This window comes from Dipodomys ordii, unplaced genomic scaffold, assembly GCF_000151885.1.
Source record: "Dipodomys ordii isolate 6190 unplaced genomic scaffold, Dord_2.0 Scaffold16, whole genome shotgun sequence".
NCBI classification, from domain to species: Eukaryota; Metazoa; Chordata; class Mammalia; order Rodentia; family Heteromyidae; genus Dipodomys; species Dipodomys ordii.
Window position 1 is genome coordinate 1122859 of NW_012267232.1, and position 18651 is coordinate 1141509.

General features: G+C 40.1%; 1 protein-coding gene across 2 annotated transcripts in view; it reads right to left on the reverse strand.

Moving 5' to 3' along the window:
- Peli2 (pellino E3 ubiquitin protein ligase family member 2) overlaps positions 1-18651 on the reverse strand; it is a 130268-nt gene that overhangs the window by 73146 nt on the left and 38471 nt on the right. For both annotated transcript variants that reach the window (XM_013012365.1, XM_013012366.1), the window contains exon 2: positions 16979-17108. In XM_013012365.1, the coding sequence (XP_012867819.1) occupies positions 16979-17108 (130 nt within the window). The remainder of the gene's footprint in view (positions 1-16978; positions 17109-18651) is intronic.

Sequence of the window (18651 nt, forward strand, 5' to 3'; positions counted from 1 at the left end):
AAACCACCAGAAAACTGGAAGTGGCACTGTGGCTCAAGTGGCAGAGAGCTTGGCTTGAGCTGAAGAGCTGAGGGATGGCACCCAGGCCCAGAGTTCAAGCCTCATGACCGACAGAAAAAACAAAAATGAAAACAAAAAAAACGGTAATGACAGAGGCACCACTCCTGGAACGGATGTGAAGAAAACTAGGGAAATACATGGGAAGATCTTGGCACAATACCTGCAGATAGTTAATGTTCTATGTCATTATCAACACAGAAGTGTGATATCCTAGCAGATGCAATCACACTCTATTTTGTTCCAGTAACAACAAAAAATGTATTTGGAAATTGCATCATGACCCACATAACCAAGAACATAAGCAATTCTATTGAGGTCTTGTTCTATGTTGGGTATAATGCTCCAGTTCCAGCCGGACTGCTGATGGCCAGAAAATCTAAACTTGCTACAGACTTGGTGTCTACCAGATGAATTTACCTGCTGCCAATTACTGAGATGGAGCAGCTTCTATAATGCAGGTAAACTCTAGTTATTCAATCAGCAACGAGTCAGCAAAGATGTACCAAGCACCCTCTGTGTATGTGGCATAAAGTGAAAGGGAACTTGTACTACAACTTACTGAAATTCCTGGATCCTGTCAAAGCTGGGTGAAAAGTCCATGCAAATGCTAAAGAAGTAACTGCTTGGTTTACCATGTAAATTTATCTATTTCCAACAGCTGTTACCTGTCCATATAACCAATAGGATTTATTATAAAGTCAGGATGAATATGCCAAACTGGCCATTACATTTAAATGTTTATAAGGGAAATTTCTCACATACCTGCTACTTACAAGCTTGGTTCATTTGCTGCTTATACACTGAGATACCTAGAACTGGTGAATCTAAAAGATTTCCTTCCACTGAAATATTTCCAATAATAAATTCTGTTTTTAAGTTAAACTTGGGAGTGTACTATCTGTAATCAGCTGGACATCTTCAATCCCTTGGTTGCTGGTTCTTTAACTGGTCTCTGCAGCTACTTACAAAGAAGAGAAATGACCCAGCTACCAGGTCTCTTCTCCAATATAAACAAAAACATGAGTGGCAATCAAGAGCCAGGCAGAACTGCTACATTTAGTTTCCAAACATGGCTATTTGGAGATATTCAGGACAACCACGGTGACTCAGATATGTCACATGATCACTCTCATGAGCAAGACCATGGGCAGCAACATAGAAACTTTGGCTTGCAAATGACAATAATAAAATCATGTTTGTTAAGGGAATTATTGTAGAAAAAGAAGGAAGAGATGTGATCTAAGAAAGTAAAGGTTAAAGAAAAAGTAAAATTGAAATTTGCCTGTAAAAAAAAAGCTGAGTAAGATAAGAGAAAAAGGAAATGAGAGTGATATTAGCAAGAGAAAAGGTGACATAGCTAAAAACATGAATGATTAAATACAGGTAAGTTTTATGTATTTTAGTAACTCCAGAGCCAAAGGAATCTATTTAACAAAAATACGACAAAAAACAAAAGTCACCATATGCCTGGATAGACAAAAATCAACAGCACACCTGCTTATATCAAGATTTTCACCCTTTCTTTCAATGTATGAATATGCCTCCTACCACTTTTCTTTGAGAGGTAATACAAAATATCACCTGGATCCCTGAACTCTCATCTACCTCCTCCCCTAGTTAGGCTATTTCACATTGCTCACATTTCTCCAGGGAGTGGCCAGAAGGTAGGCTCTTTCTTGTCACATGTCAAAACCTTGGCCACCTCATGTTTGTTTGTGCTCCCCAAATCTGCTTTGGCCTCTGCAGGGAATTATCCCAACAGCTTTAGCAGGGAAAGGGATGTGGAAAGCAAAGGAGAGAGAGAGACGCACAGCACAGGAGTGGTGGAACAAGTCCACATGGAGTGTTTGCAGTAGAGGAATGACCACACCCTTTCCTGCAGCAAAGATGACCAGCCCAGACGGGGACAGCATTAACCATCTCATGGCCTGGTATCAGAGTATCTAGGACTAAAAACTATCTTGTGGCTTAAACTGCTCAGTGAACAGAGAGATAAAAGTGCCTCTTCAGATATTAGAATCCAATGACTTCAGAGTTCACAAAAGGTGCATAAAATGCTCAAAAAGCAAAAAAAAAAAAATCAACCAAGTAGCATATCTCATAAGGCAATACATATAAACTTTCACGGGAGAAATTGCTCCCAAGGAATCTCCTGCTTCTCTCTAGCCTTTAGTGCCACAGTGGTCTCAATCCTACTTATAAAATAGAACCTCAGCAGTCCTGGAATTTGTATGTGAAAATTACAGTTGTTGCAGTTTAACATTTCTGTCCTCTATTGTAGTCATCTGGTTATAGGAACATTTACACCTAACCCCGTCAGAAAGTCGCTCTCTACGCATCCTTCCCGCCCCTGTGAATCATATGTGGACATCTGAAGTTTAAAGAAAGCCACACTCTGCTGACAGGGAATGTGGCAGAGATGTGGACTCTAGCAGGGATCAGTGTGCAGCAAGGGGTGGCCTCCAGTGAAGATGACCATTCTGACAACCACATGTGTGGACCATAGTCCTCATGGACACACACCCTAAGAACCATGTCCCACACTGCCTGTGGACAAATCAGCCTTTCTGGCATCTGTTCCACATTTTAACCCACTAAAGCATCTTCACAGGACTACACCCAATCTAAGAGATGGTTTCGGATAAACAGAAATGGCCAAGGCAGGAGTGTTTCTCTTGATGAACAGTGTGTGGAAGGTTAAGATGGGAGGTGGCCGCACGTGGACAGCCCTCCCCACCTGCCCCAAGTGCCGGAGCGAAGGGATCTCCACCACCACTAACACTGTTAGCTGGGTTGCTGCACCACAATTCACACAGCAAGTGTGTTTGCAATGCCCAATAATCTTCAGAACCGCTGTGCTGAACAGATTCTGTGGAAACTGCTTCTGCTACAAAGCAGCTGTGAGGGGAAAGGAATGAAGGCCCTGGAAGCAGATAAAATAAGGAAAACTGGAGCCTCAGGAGGGTGCTACATTGGTGGGAGAAGGGGCACATTTTTCTCTTTATAGCTACAGTGCAGGGGAACCTCCTCCCCAGAGCGGGTTGGGGAACAACAAGAATCTAAGAAATTAAGAAGTAAACACAAAGACATAACACTGTAAGCAAACACGCACAGACTTGAGTAGCCAGAGGTTCTGAGAAGCAGGACCAGTGGGATCCTCCTTCACAAAGGTGCATACCAAACACAGGCTGCTGATGATCTGGATTTATTTACTTGGGGCCGGTATGCATCCTTCCCTCTCCATAGATGCCTACAAACCTTTCACTAAAAGCTGCAGAAGCATGTGTCAAGGAAACGCATTACATTAATGAGCACCCGGTTTACAGTTTTCGTTTGAACTCCCATTACAGGCAAGTGAATTCTGCTGCATTCATTAGGGTCACTGCTGAGCACTGTGAGGGATGAGCAGTTTAATTCCACACAGCTGCCTCTGGAATTCTAATAACAGGGACAACACTCGGCCCTTATTTTCACTTACAGAAAGGACAAGATCTTAAATATATGATTCCCTTACATTCCCCACTAACTGAATTCTGAAGCAGATAAACTGGGATGGAAAGAGGCCAAAAAGCATGGAGTCCCAGTTCCTGGGGACTTAGACCTTGCCTGGCACAAAATAAAGAACCAAAGTCTCTTATTCAGCTGGGCAAAGTGGTATCACTAATCACACCCACAGAAGTATAAGGGAGACAGAGCTCTATGTCACCTTAAAAACATACTTAGCACTTAAGTTATACATGAGCTCACACAGGACTTGTGCCTGTAATCCTAGGCTGGAGGCAAGCTTGGGCAGAAAAGTACCCAAGCCCCTTTCTAACCAATGGCAAGGCAAGGAGACATGTGCATGTCACCCTAGCTGTGTGGGAGGCTGAGCTTGGAAGGACTGTGGCTCCAAACTAGCTTAGGCAGAAAAACCCAAGAGACACTATCTCAACAGAATAAGCTGGGCATAGTGATTTATGCCTGTCATCCAGATGAAATATACTATATTGACTTAACCTATTTCTAGGATGTTTTGGTATGTAGGCAGATGTTTATTTGTAGCTCCTTCTCCTCTTCCTTTCCCACTGTCAGCTTTTAGGGAAACATTTTTTTTCCCTCCACATAATTTCTGTTGTCTTTGTCACACCCCTGCACTCAACCTTTGCTCTTTATCCTCTGGAATCAGCAAGCACTTCCACACCAAGGCTTTGGCAAAATGAACACATCCTTGTCAAGTCAGATAATGCACTGGATTCAGAAAGGAAGGAGAGTCCACTGGCTGAGGCGAGGGGAGGGCAGCATTCTTATCACCCTTCTCCTGTTTTCAGGCCTCTGCCCTGTCCTGTGCCAAGGATGTCAGTCTTTAAATGTGTTGCCAGCTGTGGGGAGACAAGAGGCACAGAAAACTGAGACTAGTCCTTAATCAACGCCAAAGCCAGATTAACTCCATATCAACAGTCTACTTACCTTTAAAGCATCCCCCTCGGTCTCCACAGACCCTAATTTAAAGCCATGATTTCTGCTACACGGCACTGAATTACTGAAGGAAAAGGAACATGTAGGAGTATAATAATACCCTCTCTCTTTCCTCACTGCTTGCCAGAGGATGTAGCAAGGTAACTGATGAAGATGAACTTGCCAATAAATTTTGTCCTTTATGATTCCACCTAGATCTCCATTCTAGGGAAATGTTCAATGTTCTTCCAAGTACTACTACTACTAAAAGTGTTAGCACTTTACATGTATTTATTTATTTATTCCAATCTAACAGCTGAGTAACTATTCCTTTCTCTCACTTAAAGAGATGAGAGGAGCCGGCACCGGTGGCTCACGCCTATAATCCTAGCTACTCAGGAGGCTGAGATCTGTGGATCACAGTGCAAAGCCAGCCTGGGCAGGAAAGTCCGTGAGACTCTTATCTTCAATAAATCACTAGAAAACCGAAGTGGCGCTGTGGCTCAAGTGGTAGAGCACTTGCCTTGAGCTGAAGAGCTGAGGGACAGCACCCAAGCCCAGAGTTCAAGCCCCATCGCCAACAAAAAAAAAAAAAGAGATGAGAGGTCAGAAGATCAGAAGAATCAAGATTTTGGATGGTGACTTCAGGGTCTGTACTATTAACCAGATTCCATACTAACTAGAGCTTAAGACTCTAAATCAGTGTTCCTTAAATGGAGGGTCTTTGTCCCCCAGAGTCCCTTCGAATGAGGAATGTCTGGAGACATGACATCTAACAGGCAGAGGCCAAAGATACTGCTTAGAATCCTCTAATGCATGCCCCACACCTGAGCTATCCTGCCCCAAAGTCAACAGTGCTCAAGCTGGGAGTCCTCAGTCTCCACCAGAAAACAGACTCCTCAACTTCCTAATAGTCTTTCTCTCCTTTACTATTGCTCAGTGTGACTTATTTGGGGAAAATGCAGAACAAGGAAGATGTACTAGAAATTTACCAGTGTAATGAAAACCAAAGTGGAGCAAAGTTCAGTAAGTTGGTATTCATAGCTTCATTCAACTTTTCTAAAACAAGCAAAAAGCACCTTCCTATCCAACAAGAATTTAAAAATATCAACATCATTAAAACAAAAAAGAAGGTAGCAACCAGTGCCAAAATTTAAAACTGACAACATTAGAGTTGGAATGGAAATGTTTTCAAAATTACAGTTTGGAGTGGCAAGTTTTGAAGATGATAGAGGGTGGATATTTCCGCCAGAGAATTACATATTGTCTTAGTTGAAACTGAGGCTGGGAAAGCAGACAAGAAAAGGGCATCTTCCGTGAGTACTAGGAACTAACTAGGTACTTACCATCTGGGCAAGTACTCTTCTCCCAGAGGATAGATATACCACATCAAACGTCAGCACAGAGCCATTTCTGCCCTTCTCTACTGTAGGCCACACGCACTCTCGGAGCAGAGTTAAACCTTTGTTGCTGCTGACTTCTTTGACTCATTATGGCCCCAAACCAGTCACATCTCATTTACCCATATGAGTCCATTTGGTTAAGGTAGTTAGGTAATGATTCATTTTCGGAAAGAAGAAAAAAAAATACTTACTCAACTGTCCATTAGAAACATATTATTTTCTGAGAAAAGCTTTCTTCCATCTCTGCCCCAAAATTCTTAAAAACTAGTTTGTCATTGGTGAATCATGTAAATGGAGTGAAAAGCAAGAGGTTCTATACATCCGCTAGCTTAGGCCCACTCTTTCACTTCTGTGTCAGTGTGGGTCCTGCTATAGTAGGGAGCTCACAGCCTGCTGGTGACAGAGACTCAACAGTAACCAAAGGCCAGGGCAAGACAGGGAGCTAGACACTAGGAAACAGTGATTCACAAAGGAGGTAGCCTCTGGGGCCTGCCATTTGCCTTTCAGAATAAACTTTTAAGGATGGTGTGTGTATGTGTGTGTGTGTGTGTGTGAGTGAGAGAGAGAGAGACAGAGAGACAGAGAGAGACAGAGAGAGAGAGAGAGACAGAGACAGAAACAGAGACAGAGAGAGAGATATCAAGGGGGTAAATTAAAGACTGGCTTTTAAATACTGAAATACAGCTACAACGGCCAATGAAAATGAGTATGCACTTATAAAAGGAGTAATTTTAAAGTCTTCTCACAACATTAATTATGTTGGTGATTCAGTCCATAACAGAGATATGCAAGCAGTTTTAGAAAGACCATGTGCTTCTATTCTGTCTTTACCATGTCCTGGATTGGTATTACAACAGCTACTAAATTCCCCAGAGCCCACCTGGCCAGGTATGTATACTGTCTATTCTACCTAATCCTCCCTGTGGCCCCTAAAAAAATCTCTGCACTTAGAGGGTTGTCTTATAAAGAGCAGAGCCGAGATTCCAATCAGGTGCTACTGACATCAGTCTCCCCTCCCCCTTTCTGCCTCCTGTGTCAGACAGATCTCCATTGCACAAATGTGAAAACTAAGATATGTGTATTATTACTACATGCTTTTCAGAAGAGGAAAACAACATGCCACAAAATTCAAAGTTCAGCATAAAATTAGGGTTTCTCCCCCAAATATTCAATACTGTAAAATTGCTTTTGTTTTTAGAGCAGGCTAAGCAATATTCTAAGTAGAGTGGGTATTTTTTTTTACTTATGCAACTGCTAGTTTTTTAGCTGCCGCAAGCCACAGTGTGAATAGTGGTAGCCATTGCTGACTTTAGTTTGACTTTTCATTCTAAAATACAATAGCTAAGTTTTCAAAAATACTCTTAATAATTTGTAAAAATTCAATTGATGTTTCCAGTGCTCTCAAAACTACTTCAGAGCACCTTGATTATTAGAATGATATTCACACAGTAAATTAAATAGTAGTAAACAAACTACTATATCCAATATGGGATGCATGGGGTATTTCATTCACAAATGTTACATCAAATGTTACATCAAAGAAGTCAGGACAGAAAAGCACATAGTCTGGTTCTGTGTACTCATTTACCAACCTTACAAGCCTGTGCTGTGAGGTCACGATGATGATGACCTGGTGACTGGTTGACATTGGACAGTAACCAGGAAGAGGTGCAAGAAGGTCTTTTGCAGTGCTGAAAATGTTCTGTATTTCTTGACCTGGGTGTGTAAATGGGTATGCTTGCTTTATGAAAACGCAGCAGACTATAAATTCTTACAATTTGTGTATTTTAAAGACAGATTTAAACAGTCCTAGGGGTGTAGATATAGCTCAGTAATAGGGAACTTGCCTAGCCTAGCAAGGCCCTGGGTTAGATCTCAAGCAAAACAATGGATGGATGGATGGATGCTGGATAAGATGTTTGCCATTCCTAATTGTTTACATTTTTAAGGTCAGCAAATTGAACATTAATTTTACTTTGTCAGGCTTGAATATCAATGCTATCTTAAGTTCAAAATTATAGCATTCTATGATTTATGATACTAGGTTGCAGATGAAAATAACAAAATATATATATTTTTTTAATCCTAGGGTGAAAGATCACCAATATTCATGTTTGTAATTTAAACTGGTCCTATAGAACTTAACTTTTTCATACCTAGTTATTCATATGAAACAAAACTTTAACTCCACAGTGAAAAAATGCAGAACTATTCCTTTGTTCAAAAAGTAGAGGAAAAAAATGAATGTTGGTGGGCTGAAGAATGCTGAGGAACTAAAACCGATTTAAGTCACACACTCTCGCGTGAGGATGCCTTCACTCCGCAGCACTCTCCAATGAGGAAATGCACTGATTTTTCAAAGTTAGTGGGTTCAATAATTCAGAAACTGTTCATTATTAAAGTTTCACTGCTGAGAGCTGAAGGAAATGATGAATTTAAGTTGTAAGCATTAAAGAGCAACTACATTCAAATCATGAAGATGCAGTTTTAGCTCCAACGTTTTTATACAACTGAACTGCAAATACCAAAGTATGGATGCTAGGTTTCATCATCCTGAGCCCATTTACAATTGTTTATAACAGCTAATTCATACTTTCTAGAGAAACCATATATTAGCTTCCATTATCAAGCACTACCATGTAGCAGGTATATGGTATGTTCCAAGTGTCTCTGGAATCTCTAGCTGCAGGCCAGCTGAATTATTATTACTAGGACAACCTGCTGTTCCAGTAAATCCAAAAGCAGGTGAAGTCAGGCCCCACTTTCAAGAGGCTTGCTGTCTAGTGTGACAAGACAGTCAACAATTCTAGCACTGCATCAAGAGCAGTTAAAGGGCTATGGAACACAATCTCTGAGTTCAAGAAAGAACTCCTCCCTAAAGCTAAGGAGCTGGGGGCACTTCCTGGGAGGAACAGACATGTGGCCAAGTTTAAATGGATGGTGGGAGTGTAGGTTAGTACAAGGCTAGAGCATATCCTAAGCAAAGGTGTAAGTGTAAGGGAAACAAGATCTCCTGGAGGGCAGAGTAGAGGAGTAAGGAGGGCTGCTTGGCTCACTTGGAACCAGAATGAGGACAGACAATAAAGCACAAATGAACTGCCTGAGAGACCTCTAGTTTTGATAAGATCAAACCAAAGGCTCCTGAAGCCAAATATTCATGCCTCACCCAGAACATGGGTGTGGTCAATCAAGAGCTTAGAAGCAAATATCCCTGTACATCAGTCATAATAAGCAGGACTTCAAAGAGAATGAAATACTTTCTCACAAAAGGTAAGCAAATCATTCACTTTAATGCAAAAGATATGGCCAAACAGGCAACAGGGCTGTGCGCAATAGCTCACATCTGTAATCCTAATGATATAAGAAGCAGAGACCAGGAGAATCTCATATTTTTGCCCACTTTGGGCAGAAAGTTAGCAAGACTTAGTAAGTAGGGAATAAGTGATGGGCATCTGTCATCCCAGCTCCAAAGTTGATGGTGATCAAAAGATTGTGGTCTGAGACCAGCCCAGCAAAAACACAAGAACCTACCCTGAAAAAGAGCTGACGCAAAAAGTGGGGAAGAGGCTCAACTGTTAAGAGCACCCACCCACCATACATAAAACCCATCACCACAAAGACCTCAAAAACAAAAAGTAGGTGATAGCCATTCTAAGTGAGCCAACAATAACATCTCTGCTGTCCATGACTTCTAAGCAGCACTGACTTTATCTTGACGCAGCTTCTGCTGCAGGCTGTCATAATCACCCCTGCAAACAAAGCAGCTCCTTAAACTTAAGACCTCTATCACCATTCCTTTGGTAGAAATGACTCTTTGCAGAGCAAAGCAGCAGTACTATTACCCTATATCTATAGCAAGCTTCAGTTTTTACTGCCAAAAATCATATCAATTCATTTTATCTTTACAGCAAGCAGTCCCTGTTTGGAAATGGACTTCTCAAGTCATACTCTTAGGAAGAAGAGAATCAGAAGAATTCAGCTCTGATCCTGTTCTGGGGAGTCTTTTTCCACCTGCCATCTACAGCAAAAACAAAAACATAACAAAACAAAACAAAAAGCAAACAGGGAACACACCCAACTTACTGGCCTGAGAGAACTTTGGCTTGTCTGGATGTCCTTAAGTACCTCACTTACAAAATAAAAAGTCAGGCTGAGCAAAGTTCCTTTGAACTTTAGTGTTCTGGTTTTTTTTAATTTATTTAATGAAAGGTACAAAGAAAGATTCAACAAAAACATGGAGACAAATGCTTGAATCGAGTAATAGCATAATTATAAATGTAAGTATTCTCTTATACTGACATGTTAAAAGCAACTCATTAATAAAATTATACTTTAAAGACAACATAAACGGAGTGAGTTTTCCAACTAATAAATGCATCAAGTCAAAGTTTAATTATTATATATCAGTAATACAGATAATTACACTAAGAAGTTGATGGGTGCTAGAATCAAGCTTTCCTGCTCTCACATTCTGGATACAGAACCATTAGAAAGGATGAACCTCTTTCCCTGTTTCTCAATCCTTCTGCCTCTTCCCCTAACACAAGTTTAAGAACTGACCAGAACTACAAGGTATTTTGTATTTAATTTCCCATAAAATAGTATATATTTTTTACCTTTCTGGTGTTAAGAAACTACCATAAAAGTTAGCAGCAGGAAACAACACAATTGTCTCTTAGATGTGTCCATCACAAACCTAGCAGGCTTGGCTGGTTTCTCTGCCAAGTCTCACACATTTTCTTTCTTTGAATAAAGCTAAACCTCTAAAAATTTAATTTTCCTGTTGCTGTCTCACAATTTCTGCTGAAGTGAACATTCAAGTTCTAGATGGATTTACATAAATAATACAACACGTTACCTATATTACTGGAATTCCAAGTCCTTAAAGTGGGATTGAAGGCCAGGTGCAGGGGGCTCACACCTGTAATCCTAGCTAATCAGGAGGCTGAGATCTGAGGATAGTGGTTCAAAGCCAACCTGGGCAGGGAAGTCTATAAGACTTATCTCTAACTAATCACACATACACACAAACAATGGAATAAGGGCCATTGCTCGAGTGGTGGTATACATGCTAGCCTTGAGCAAAAATACTCAGGGATAGCGTCCAGGTCCTGAGTTCAAACCTCAGGACCAGCACTGGGAAAAAAAGAGGGGGCACTGATATGTCTGATATTTATGTACATGAACAAAATTTTTCCAAGTAAATTTGTTAAGTGGTCTATTTGGTCTAACGTTCAATCATCCATAGACAATAAAGCATTGTGAGACTGTACCTAATAGAGATATCCCCAAGAACTCCTAAGACTCAGGGGGAGAGCACTACACTGTACTCCCATCTCTATAAAATTCATAGGGTTCTCATGTAAATATTTCCCACCGAAGCACTTTTCTTCAGTGTAACAAGCCAAGTTTAATATACTTCAAATGTTGTTCTTCCAGCTCCATAAAACCAACAAAAGCCATCACACTATCTTCTGAGTCTTGAATATTGCACTCTAAGTAAATTATTAAAAATACTTCTATGAGAAAAATGGCTGGAGCTATGTCACTGATAACTTAAATTTTATTGCCTGATTTGTAAGTTTTCCGAGAAATGCTTTTTTCATCTCAGCAGGTACATGTTTCCAACAATCAGGACCATAAATCTAAATTGACATTCCTATAGAAACTACTTTTTGAAATCCCTATCTTTCATGTCAGGAAATGATGTTAAGCTGCACAACATATTGTATTGGTACTCATAAATGCTTTTTCCTTTGCTTATCAATTTTGATTAATAAAAAGCTTTTGGTTGTTATTTTCAGTTTTTGAAAACATGCATGTTTTATTAAAAAGTTATTTCTCATTCTAGAAATATAAATTATTTGTTTTAGGTTTGTTTACTGCATAGTATCAAAAGATACTCTGGGCTATAGTTTATGCGATTATTTCCTTTTTCTTTTCTTACAAATTCAGATATTTATGATATCTGAAAGGATAAACCTCACTCAGATACTTTTGTCTCTTTTTCAATGGAGTACTTGATTAAATTGGTAAAAATGTATGATAGTTTACTTCATTAAATTCTTATACTTAAAAATAGCAAACAGTCACGAATGGTGTTACATGGCTATACACTTTGAACTTGGGAAGCAGAGACAAAAGGATACCAAGTTCAACACCCACACAGCAACACTCTGTCTTGAAAAAATAAAATCAAACACCACACGCCACTAACCCTAGAATTCAATACAGTAGCATGACAGGAACCAAAATAAGAACAATGTAAAACCCAAGTACTTAAAAACAGTAGCAGCTAGGGAAGCTGGGAAAACTGAGAAATTCATGATTCTCCTAAAACTAAGAAGGTTCTAGAGCTCCATGTAGATGTTGGAGGGATGATGTGTCTTCCATAATCAGGGCATGGATGACAGTATGTCCTTCAAAAATGGACTGTATTCTGCAAAACTAGACTAAGCTACTGAGTTTGTGTGGAAATTATATTAATTTGATGACTTCCTACAGTAAGTATTGCTCGTAGATCCATACGGATCTCAATATGGTATCAAATAGTAGAGTGACACCTGCTCAGACTGTTATCATTTGGACCGGTCAAGTCCCCAAAAGTTCATGTGCCACTAGCTTAGTCCCAAGTCTGGCAGTGTTGAAAGGTGATGGATCTTTAGGGGTGGGTGTACTGTCCTCGGAAGGGATTAATGTTGGCCTCACAGAGTAGGTGGGGGCAGAAGGACTGGGTTAGTTCCTGTGAGAAGCCAGCTATTTTGAGAGACTAGTTAATGACAGCCTTTACCTGGGCTTGTCTCCTTGCTACCTTCCAGACAACATACCAGTGAGCCAAATAAACTTCCTGATCGAATACAATGAATCTGACGAAAACACAGGCTAAAGAGTAGTCCTGTTCATGGTAATCACATTAAACAGCCTTAATCTTTCCTTAAACTATCGCTCGGAGACTACTGATATTTTCCATCCCAAAATATGTGGACTGGAGCAAAGTGATTTCCAATTACTTTTTGAAAATATCCAAAAAAGGAGATTTCAATAAAGCATAATCTAAAAAGGGAAAAGCATGAAGAATTTTCCATAGTAATAATACTGCTGCTAAATTTAACATGCTGCTTGAAAAATATCCCCCATCAGGCGCCAGCACCAACACTACCACCATCATCACATTGTTTACTGGCAGAATAACAGCAAAACAGCCTCCTCCACAACATGGCAATATAAACGAGTGCATGTAAACTGGCAGAACTGTTCAGTCACATCATGCCACTCCACCAGCCAGGCTCTGGGCTCTCTACTCTTCTTACCACTTCACATCCTCCTTCAGGTGGCAAGTCACACATCACTTGCTCACAGGTCCTCCCTGTCTAACCAATCCACACTGATGCTCCAAGGCAGAGCTGCTTGTGTAGTCACAGGACTCTTCATTGTCTGCTCACTCACTGGACAGTAAGGCTCCAGTTTACTGCAGTCTCGCCAATACCTGGCATGATGCCCGGCCATAGAAGGTGCTGAATAAATATTTGTTGAAAAAATGGGTGAATAGATTAATAGGCTCTATGTCTATGTAACAGATCTGCCAGAATTAAAATAGAGGAATTTTGGTTTTTTTTTAAAAGCACATTATATAATCAGAGAAACACCTGTATTATTCCAAGAGCAAATATGTACACAAATACAACAGTATATACAACAGTAGCACACCATTGCCATCCTAATCTGCCTTTGCTTTGAATAATGGCATGCATACATGGGAGACTCATGCTCCAGTTTCACAGCTGTTGCCCCAGGACTGTGGGACAGAGAAAAAAAATATAGTCAAAAAGCACATGTTCAAATTTTAACACACACACACACACACACACACACTCCCGTCTAGAAATCTCACTTTACAATTCAACGAAGATGCACCTTTCATTACCACTCAGAAGTAGAGGCAAACTATTATCAATTCAGGCCAAGAACTTTTTGTCAGGTACACTACACACACTGGTATTCTTAAAGGAGAAGGAAACCAGCCCAGAGACTCAGAAAGAGAGGATCTCAGAAAAGCACCAGAGAAAGAGAGTCTGGAGTAGAGTTAGCACATGTCAAGAGAAGCCAACAACCACTTCAAATCAGGACAGGCTAAATAAAGAGCTGTACACTGATGACTGAGGATTAGAAAGTACACACACAGGAATGAATAGATAATAGTGTCAATGGGAAAAGTAAATAAAAGTAAGTTTTTGAGTTACAATCCTATGAACCACAGATGCTATTGGGGTCAGGGAAAATGGCAGGGCTAGGTACCAAGTCACTGAAATATATGGAAGAGTAGACTGTCGGTTTGCAAGCTCAGCAGTAGTTGGGGAAGAGGTAGTTTGAGTAAATACGGTAAAAATGAGGCAGGAAAGCAGCAGAATAAATTCATTTGTAGTTCCACAAACTCTTTTTGGAAGAGACCCAAAAGAAAGTAATAAGGATACATTACTTCACAATCAGGCTCAGAAGGATTTAGGAGGGAGCTCAGTGGTAGACTGCTTGCCTGGTATGCACAGGCCTGTGATTCAATCCTAAACATCATACACTACACAAGAACGCAATCAGATTCAGATACATAAGGGGCTTTGCTCACAGCATAATGGGGCTCCAAAGCTAAAGGACCAACAGAACAAATTCAGCAGCAGGAGTAGCAAGGCCATGCTGGCTAGGGATGTAAGACTGTTAAAGACCAGAAGGAAATAAGGTTTGAGACTCAGGTCCTAGGATCATGGAGTGCAAAGGTGGCAGACTCTACCTAGTCACTACACAAACCATAATTCAGTACAAGGCTCTCAAGATCAACGTACAAAGACAGACAAGGTCAAGTCAGCACTGGATAGTGATCAGCTCACAATAAATATACTTCGTTTAGCTATCTACATTGTCCATGGCTGGGTGACCCAGGCTCAGTCTATCAGATTCTCTTGTCTGAAAATTTGAAACTTTTAGAAGAGACAGAAAAGGTGCTTGGAGTCCAGTCACTTCATACTAAAGAAAACTCATGTTAACTACCATTGTTTCTGCTTCTCTCCTCTCACAAAACTTGGCTATTCAACTTTTCTGATTCTGAGAGCTACTTCTAACTTTATCCTATCATCATTTTTTAAACTTTGGGAATTTTGTAGCCAGAATTTCTGTTGCTTATTTGACTCAACTTAACTCCTTCCTATACTCAGTAAACTGAGAAGCCTGAAGCCTTGGAGAGCTATTTTTCCCCGGGCTAAGACAAAAGAAATCAAGCCCAAAATCTGGTTTGCCCTACTATTAGTACTATTGGTAATATGTTTAAAGACAGACCTAGACAACTAGCCAAAAAAAATGCATAACTGACAACAGAAACTAGGCATAAAAAGAGGAAAAGCAGCTGGGCTCCTCCTAGGAGCCAAGTTTTTACATTATATCACAAAACAAAGTTTGAGTAATCAAAGTAAGATCTCCATGATTTTCAAGCATCAGCCCTTCTATTAATATAAAACTTACGATTAAAAAAATTAAATATAAGAAGGTACAGTAATACAGATTAAAAAGAAAGATAAATTTCCAAAAATACACCAAACTTTTAGGAACAAATTTATAATACCAAAATCTTTCTGTCAAGGCAGGAGGTACAGCTCAGCAATACAGTGTCTACATAGCAAATATGAGGCTTGATTTTAACCCCAATTACTGCAAGAAAGATAGAAAGAAAGAAAGAAAGAAAGAAGGGAGGGAGGGAGGGAGGAAGGAAGGAAGGAAGGAAGGAAGGAAGGAAGGAAGGAAGGAAGGAATTCAGACAGAAAGACAGGAGAAATGGTACTCATGACATGCTTAATTCTTTTTTAAATAACTTTTTTTATTGTGAAAATACTGTACACAGAGGGGTTAGAGTTACATGAGCAAGATAATGAGTACATTTCTTATCAAGCATTGTTGCCTCCTGACATACTTAATTCTTAGAAAAATCCACTATCTGTCTTGGTTTCCTTCTGCAAGTATTTTTGGACTAAAAAGTATTCTTTACCTTTACTTGACCACTTCCAAGATTTGTTGCCATTTTACCTTCTTCGTTCCTTAGAATCTCTGTAAAACTGGATTTCCTTAGTTTCCCTAATAAAAATGTCTTTTTCTCCCTAAAATACTTATTTCTTATTTTAGTCAAAGCTTGTCTAATGAATATTAACCTTCCCTTCCCCAATTGCTTAGTGCTTTACATTGTTCTCTCCCTATTTGCTCACTGATAGAACAATCTAACTGGTAAGGTTATGACTGTCTCCAGGTTCTGATTTAGGAACAGCACACACTTGATTCCAAAGAGCTACCACTGCTTTCTGAATGTTAGTTTGCAGTAAAAATGGGAACCAAAACTTAACTTCTTCTGGATGGTCCAGGCCAGGGATAAAATGTACAGCCATAGCCTCAGGTGAAATACCACAGGTAAATATCATTATTCACAGAAAAGAAAACCGTATTATACATCAAAAAAACATTCTAAGAACATAAAAAACTTAATACATGTAATATATCAATCAGAATGGAAACTCAAGACCTGCCCTCTGCTTATATATCAGAAAACATATGAGACACTATAATATTGCTTTCAATTTATCATTCAATTCAAATCAAATTTCTTCCCATAACATATGTAAACAGACTTCTTATAAACACATAACTTTACTTCATATCTTTCTTTCTTTCCATTATTTCATGGGCACAGCAACTGTAATTTAATTAATACACATTTATATCAAGACAATACAAAAACTCTTGAGCACATCATGTATCTTCCAATCACAACTACTCTAACTTGGTAACACTAGTAGCCTCATATACTAAAGCAGTAGTTTCCAACAGGGCAAGCATTTGGGTCTGTTAACAATTGTGGAGATAGGGGAGTACCACTGGCATTTGGTGGGTCAAGGCCAAGGATGCTGCTGAACATCCTGCAATACACAAGCCTGCCTCTCACAGTTGCTACCCCACCTCCAATGGTCACACATGAGAGGGAACAGCCAACTAGGAAGCTGTGAGTCACTGGTTTCCAAGGCCTGCCTGACTCTGCCAGGCCCACTTACCTTGGATGCCTGGGGTGTGGAGATTACATGGACAGTGCTGGGTTTGACGCCACTAGCCTTGGGCCGCTTATAGAGGGCAAATCTGCTTTTCCTCCGTCCTCTGTCTCCATTAGGTAAAGCACCATTGTACCTGAAAACAGAGATGAAAGAGCTCATTTTTTTGTTTTTGAAAATCTCAAAAGTTCTATGCATGAAATCAGATGGAATAAGGGAAAAGGCAGGAATGGTCATAAATAATTGCCTGCTAAACGTCACATATAGACGGCAAGGGCAGCAACGCAGAAATCAGCTGTAAGAAAATGCAAATCACTTCCAGAAATAATTTAAGAGTGATGTACAAGTAATTATAGGTTTTCTCTCCTATAAAGTCAGGCTCTCTAAGTCTTTTCTGCAAGAGTATAAATAAGCAAATGACTATTCTGTCCAGGCCTTATTATCACTGGTTTAATTCAGCTAGCATCATCCTAATGGACCCCAGAGAAACACTCGAGAAATATTTTTAAGTGAACTAGTAAGAAAATAGCATACTCATTAAACCTCATCTCTCCCCACTCATGTTAATGATGTCTGTAAGATCTTTATTTGTAAGAAGACCAAACTGAGTTGCCTTAAAAAAATTTTTTTTGAATTCTCTATACTCATTCCCATTTTCATTTGAACCCTACACTGTTGGAGTCACCAAAAAAGATCTTGAACACATCATACGTGAGTCGTAGTCCAACAAGTCCAACAAGTCACACCATGCCTATACTTGTAGTTCCTTGGGAACCTAAGAGCAGGAAGATCATAGTTCAAGTCCAGCCTGGGAAGAAAAGTTCCTAAAATTCCCTTCTTAACCCAGGGCTAGGTGCAGTAGTATCTACCTGTTATTCTAAACCACATGGAAGGCTGAGATTGAGGGAGATTATAGTTCCAGGCCAGCCCAGGCAGAAAACTCCATTCAACAGAAGCTGGGCATAAAGGTGCATATGTGTCATTCCAGCCACAAACAAAGCCTAAAATAGGCAGATCACAGCCCAGGTGCACTTAGGCAGGAAGACTTTATGCCAAAAATACAGTGTAAAAAGGCATGGCTTAGTAATAACGCTTTCCTAGCAAACGTGAGCTCAACATCCAAGTACCACCACCACAACAAAAAGTCACCAAAAAACACATTCTTGAAATAGACTTTTTTTTTTGGCTAATGTCAATGTTTAGAAGAAATGCATAATGGTAGCTAGTTGTTTCTATTTTCTAATACAGGCTTAAGCTATCCTTGGAAGTTTTGGGCCTGTGTTACATGCTTCCTCATGGCATGACCACTGTCTATCTGAACTTTTGGCTGAAGTTCCTCTGAGGAAAAGAACAAGGGGCTAAGGGTGTGGCTTAAGTGATTAGAAAGAATCCTCCCTGGCTGGAGTTCAAATTCCAGGTCTGCAAAAACAAAACACGAGGAAAAAGAGTCACTTAAAATGTACACAGAGAAACATGGTTGCTTTAGTATTCCCTCAGAACATCAAAGTTAGGGGGCAGCTGGTGGCTGTTTCTGTTCTAAAGGTCTTGTCCAGACACCTGGCTTTCTAGTCCTGTAGCCCAATGCAAAGAGGTTCAAGGTTGCCAGTGTGGGGAAGGGAAGTGGGGTGTGAGGCCCACTGAGAATGTAGAAGCTGGAACAAAGGGGCTTATTTAGCATG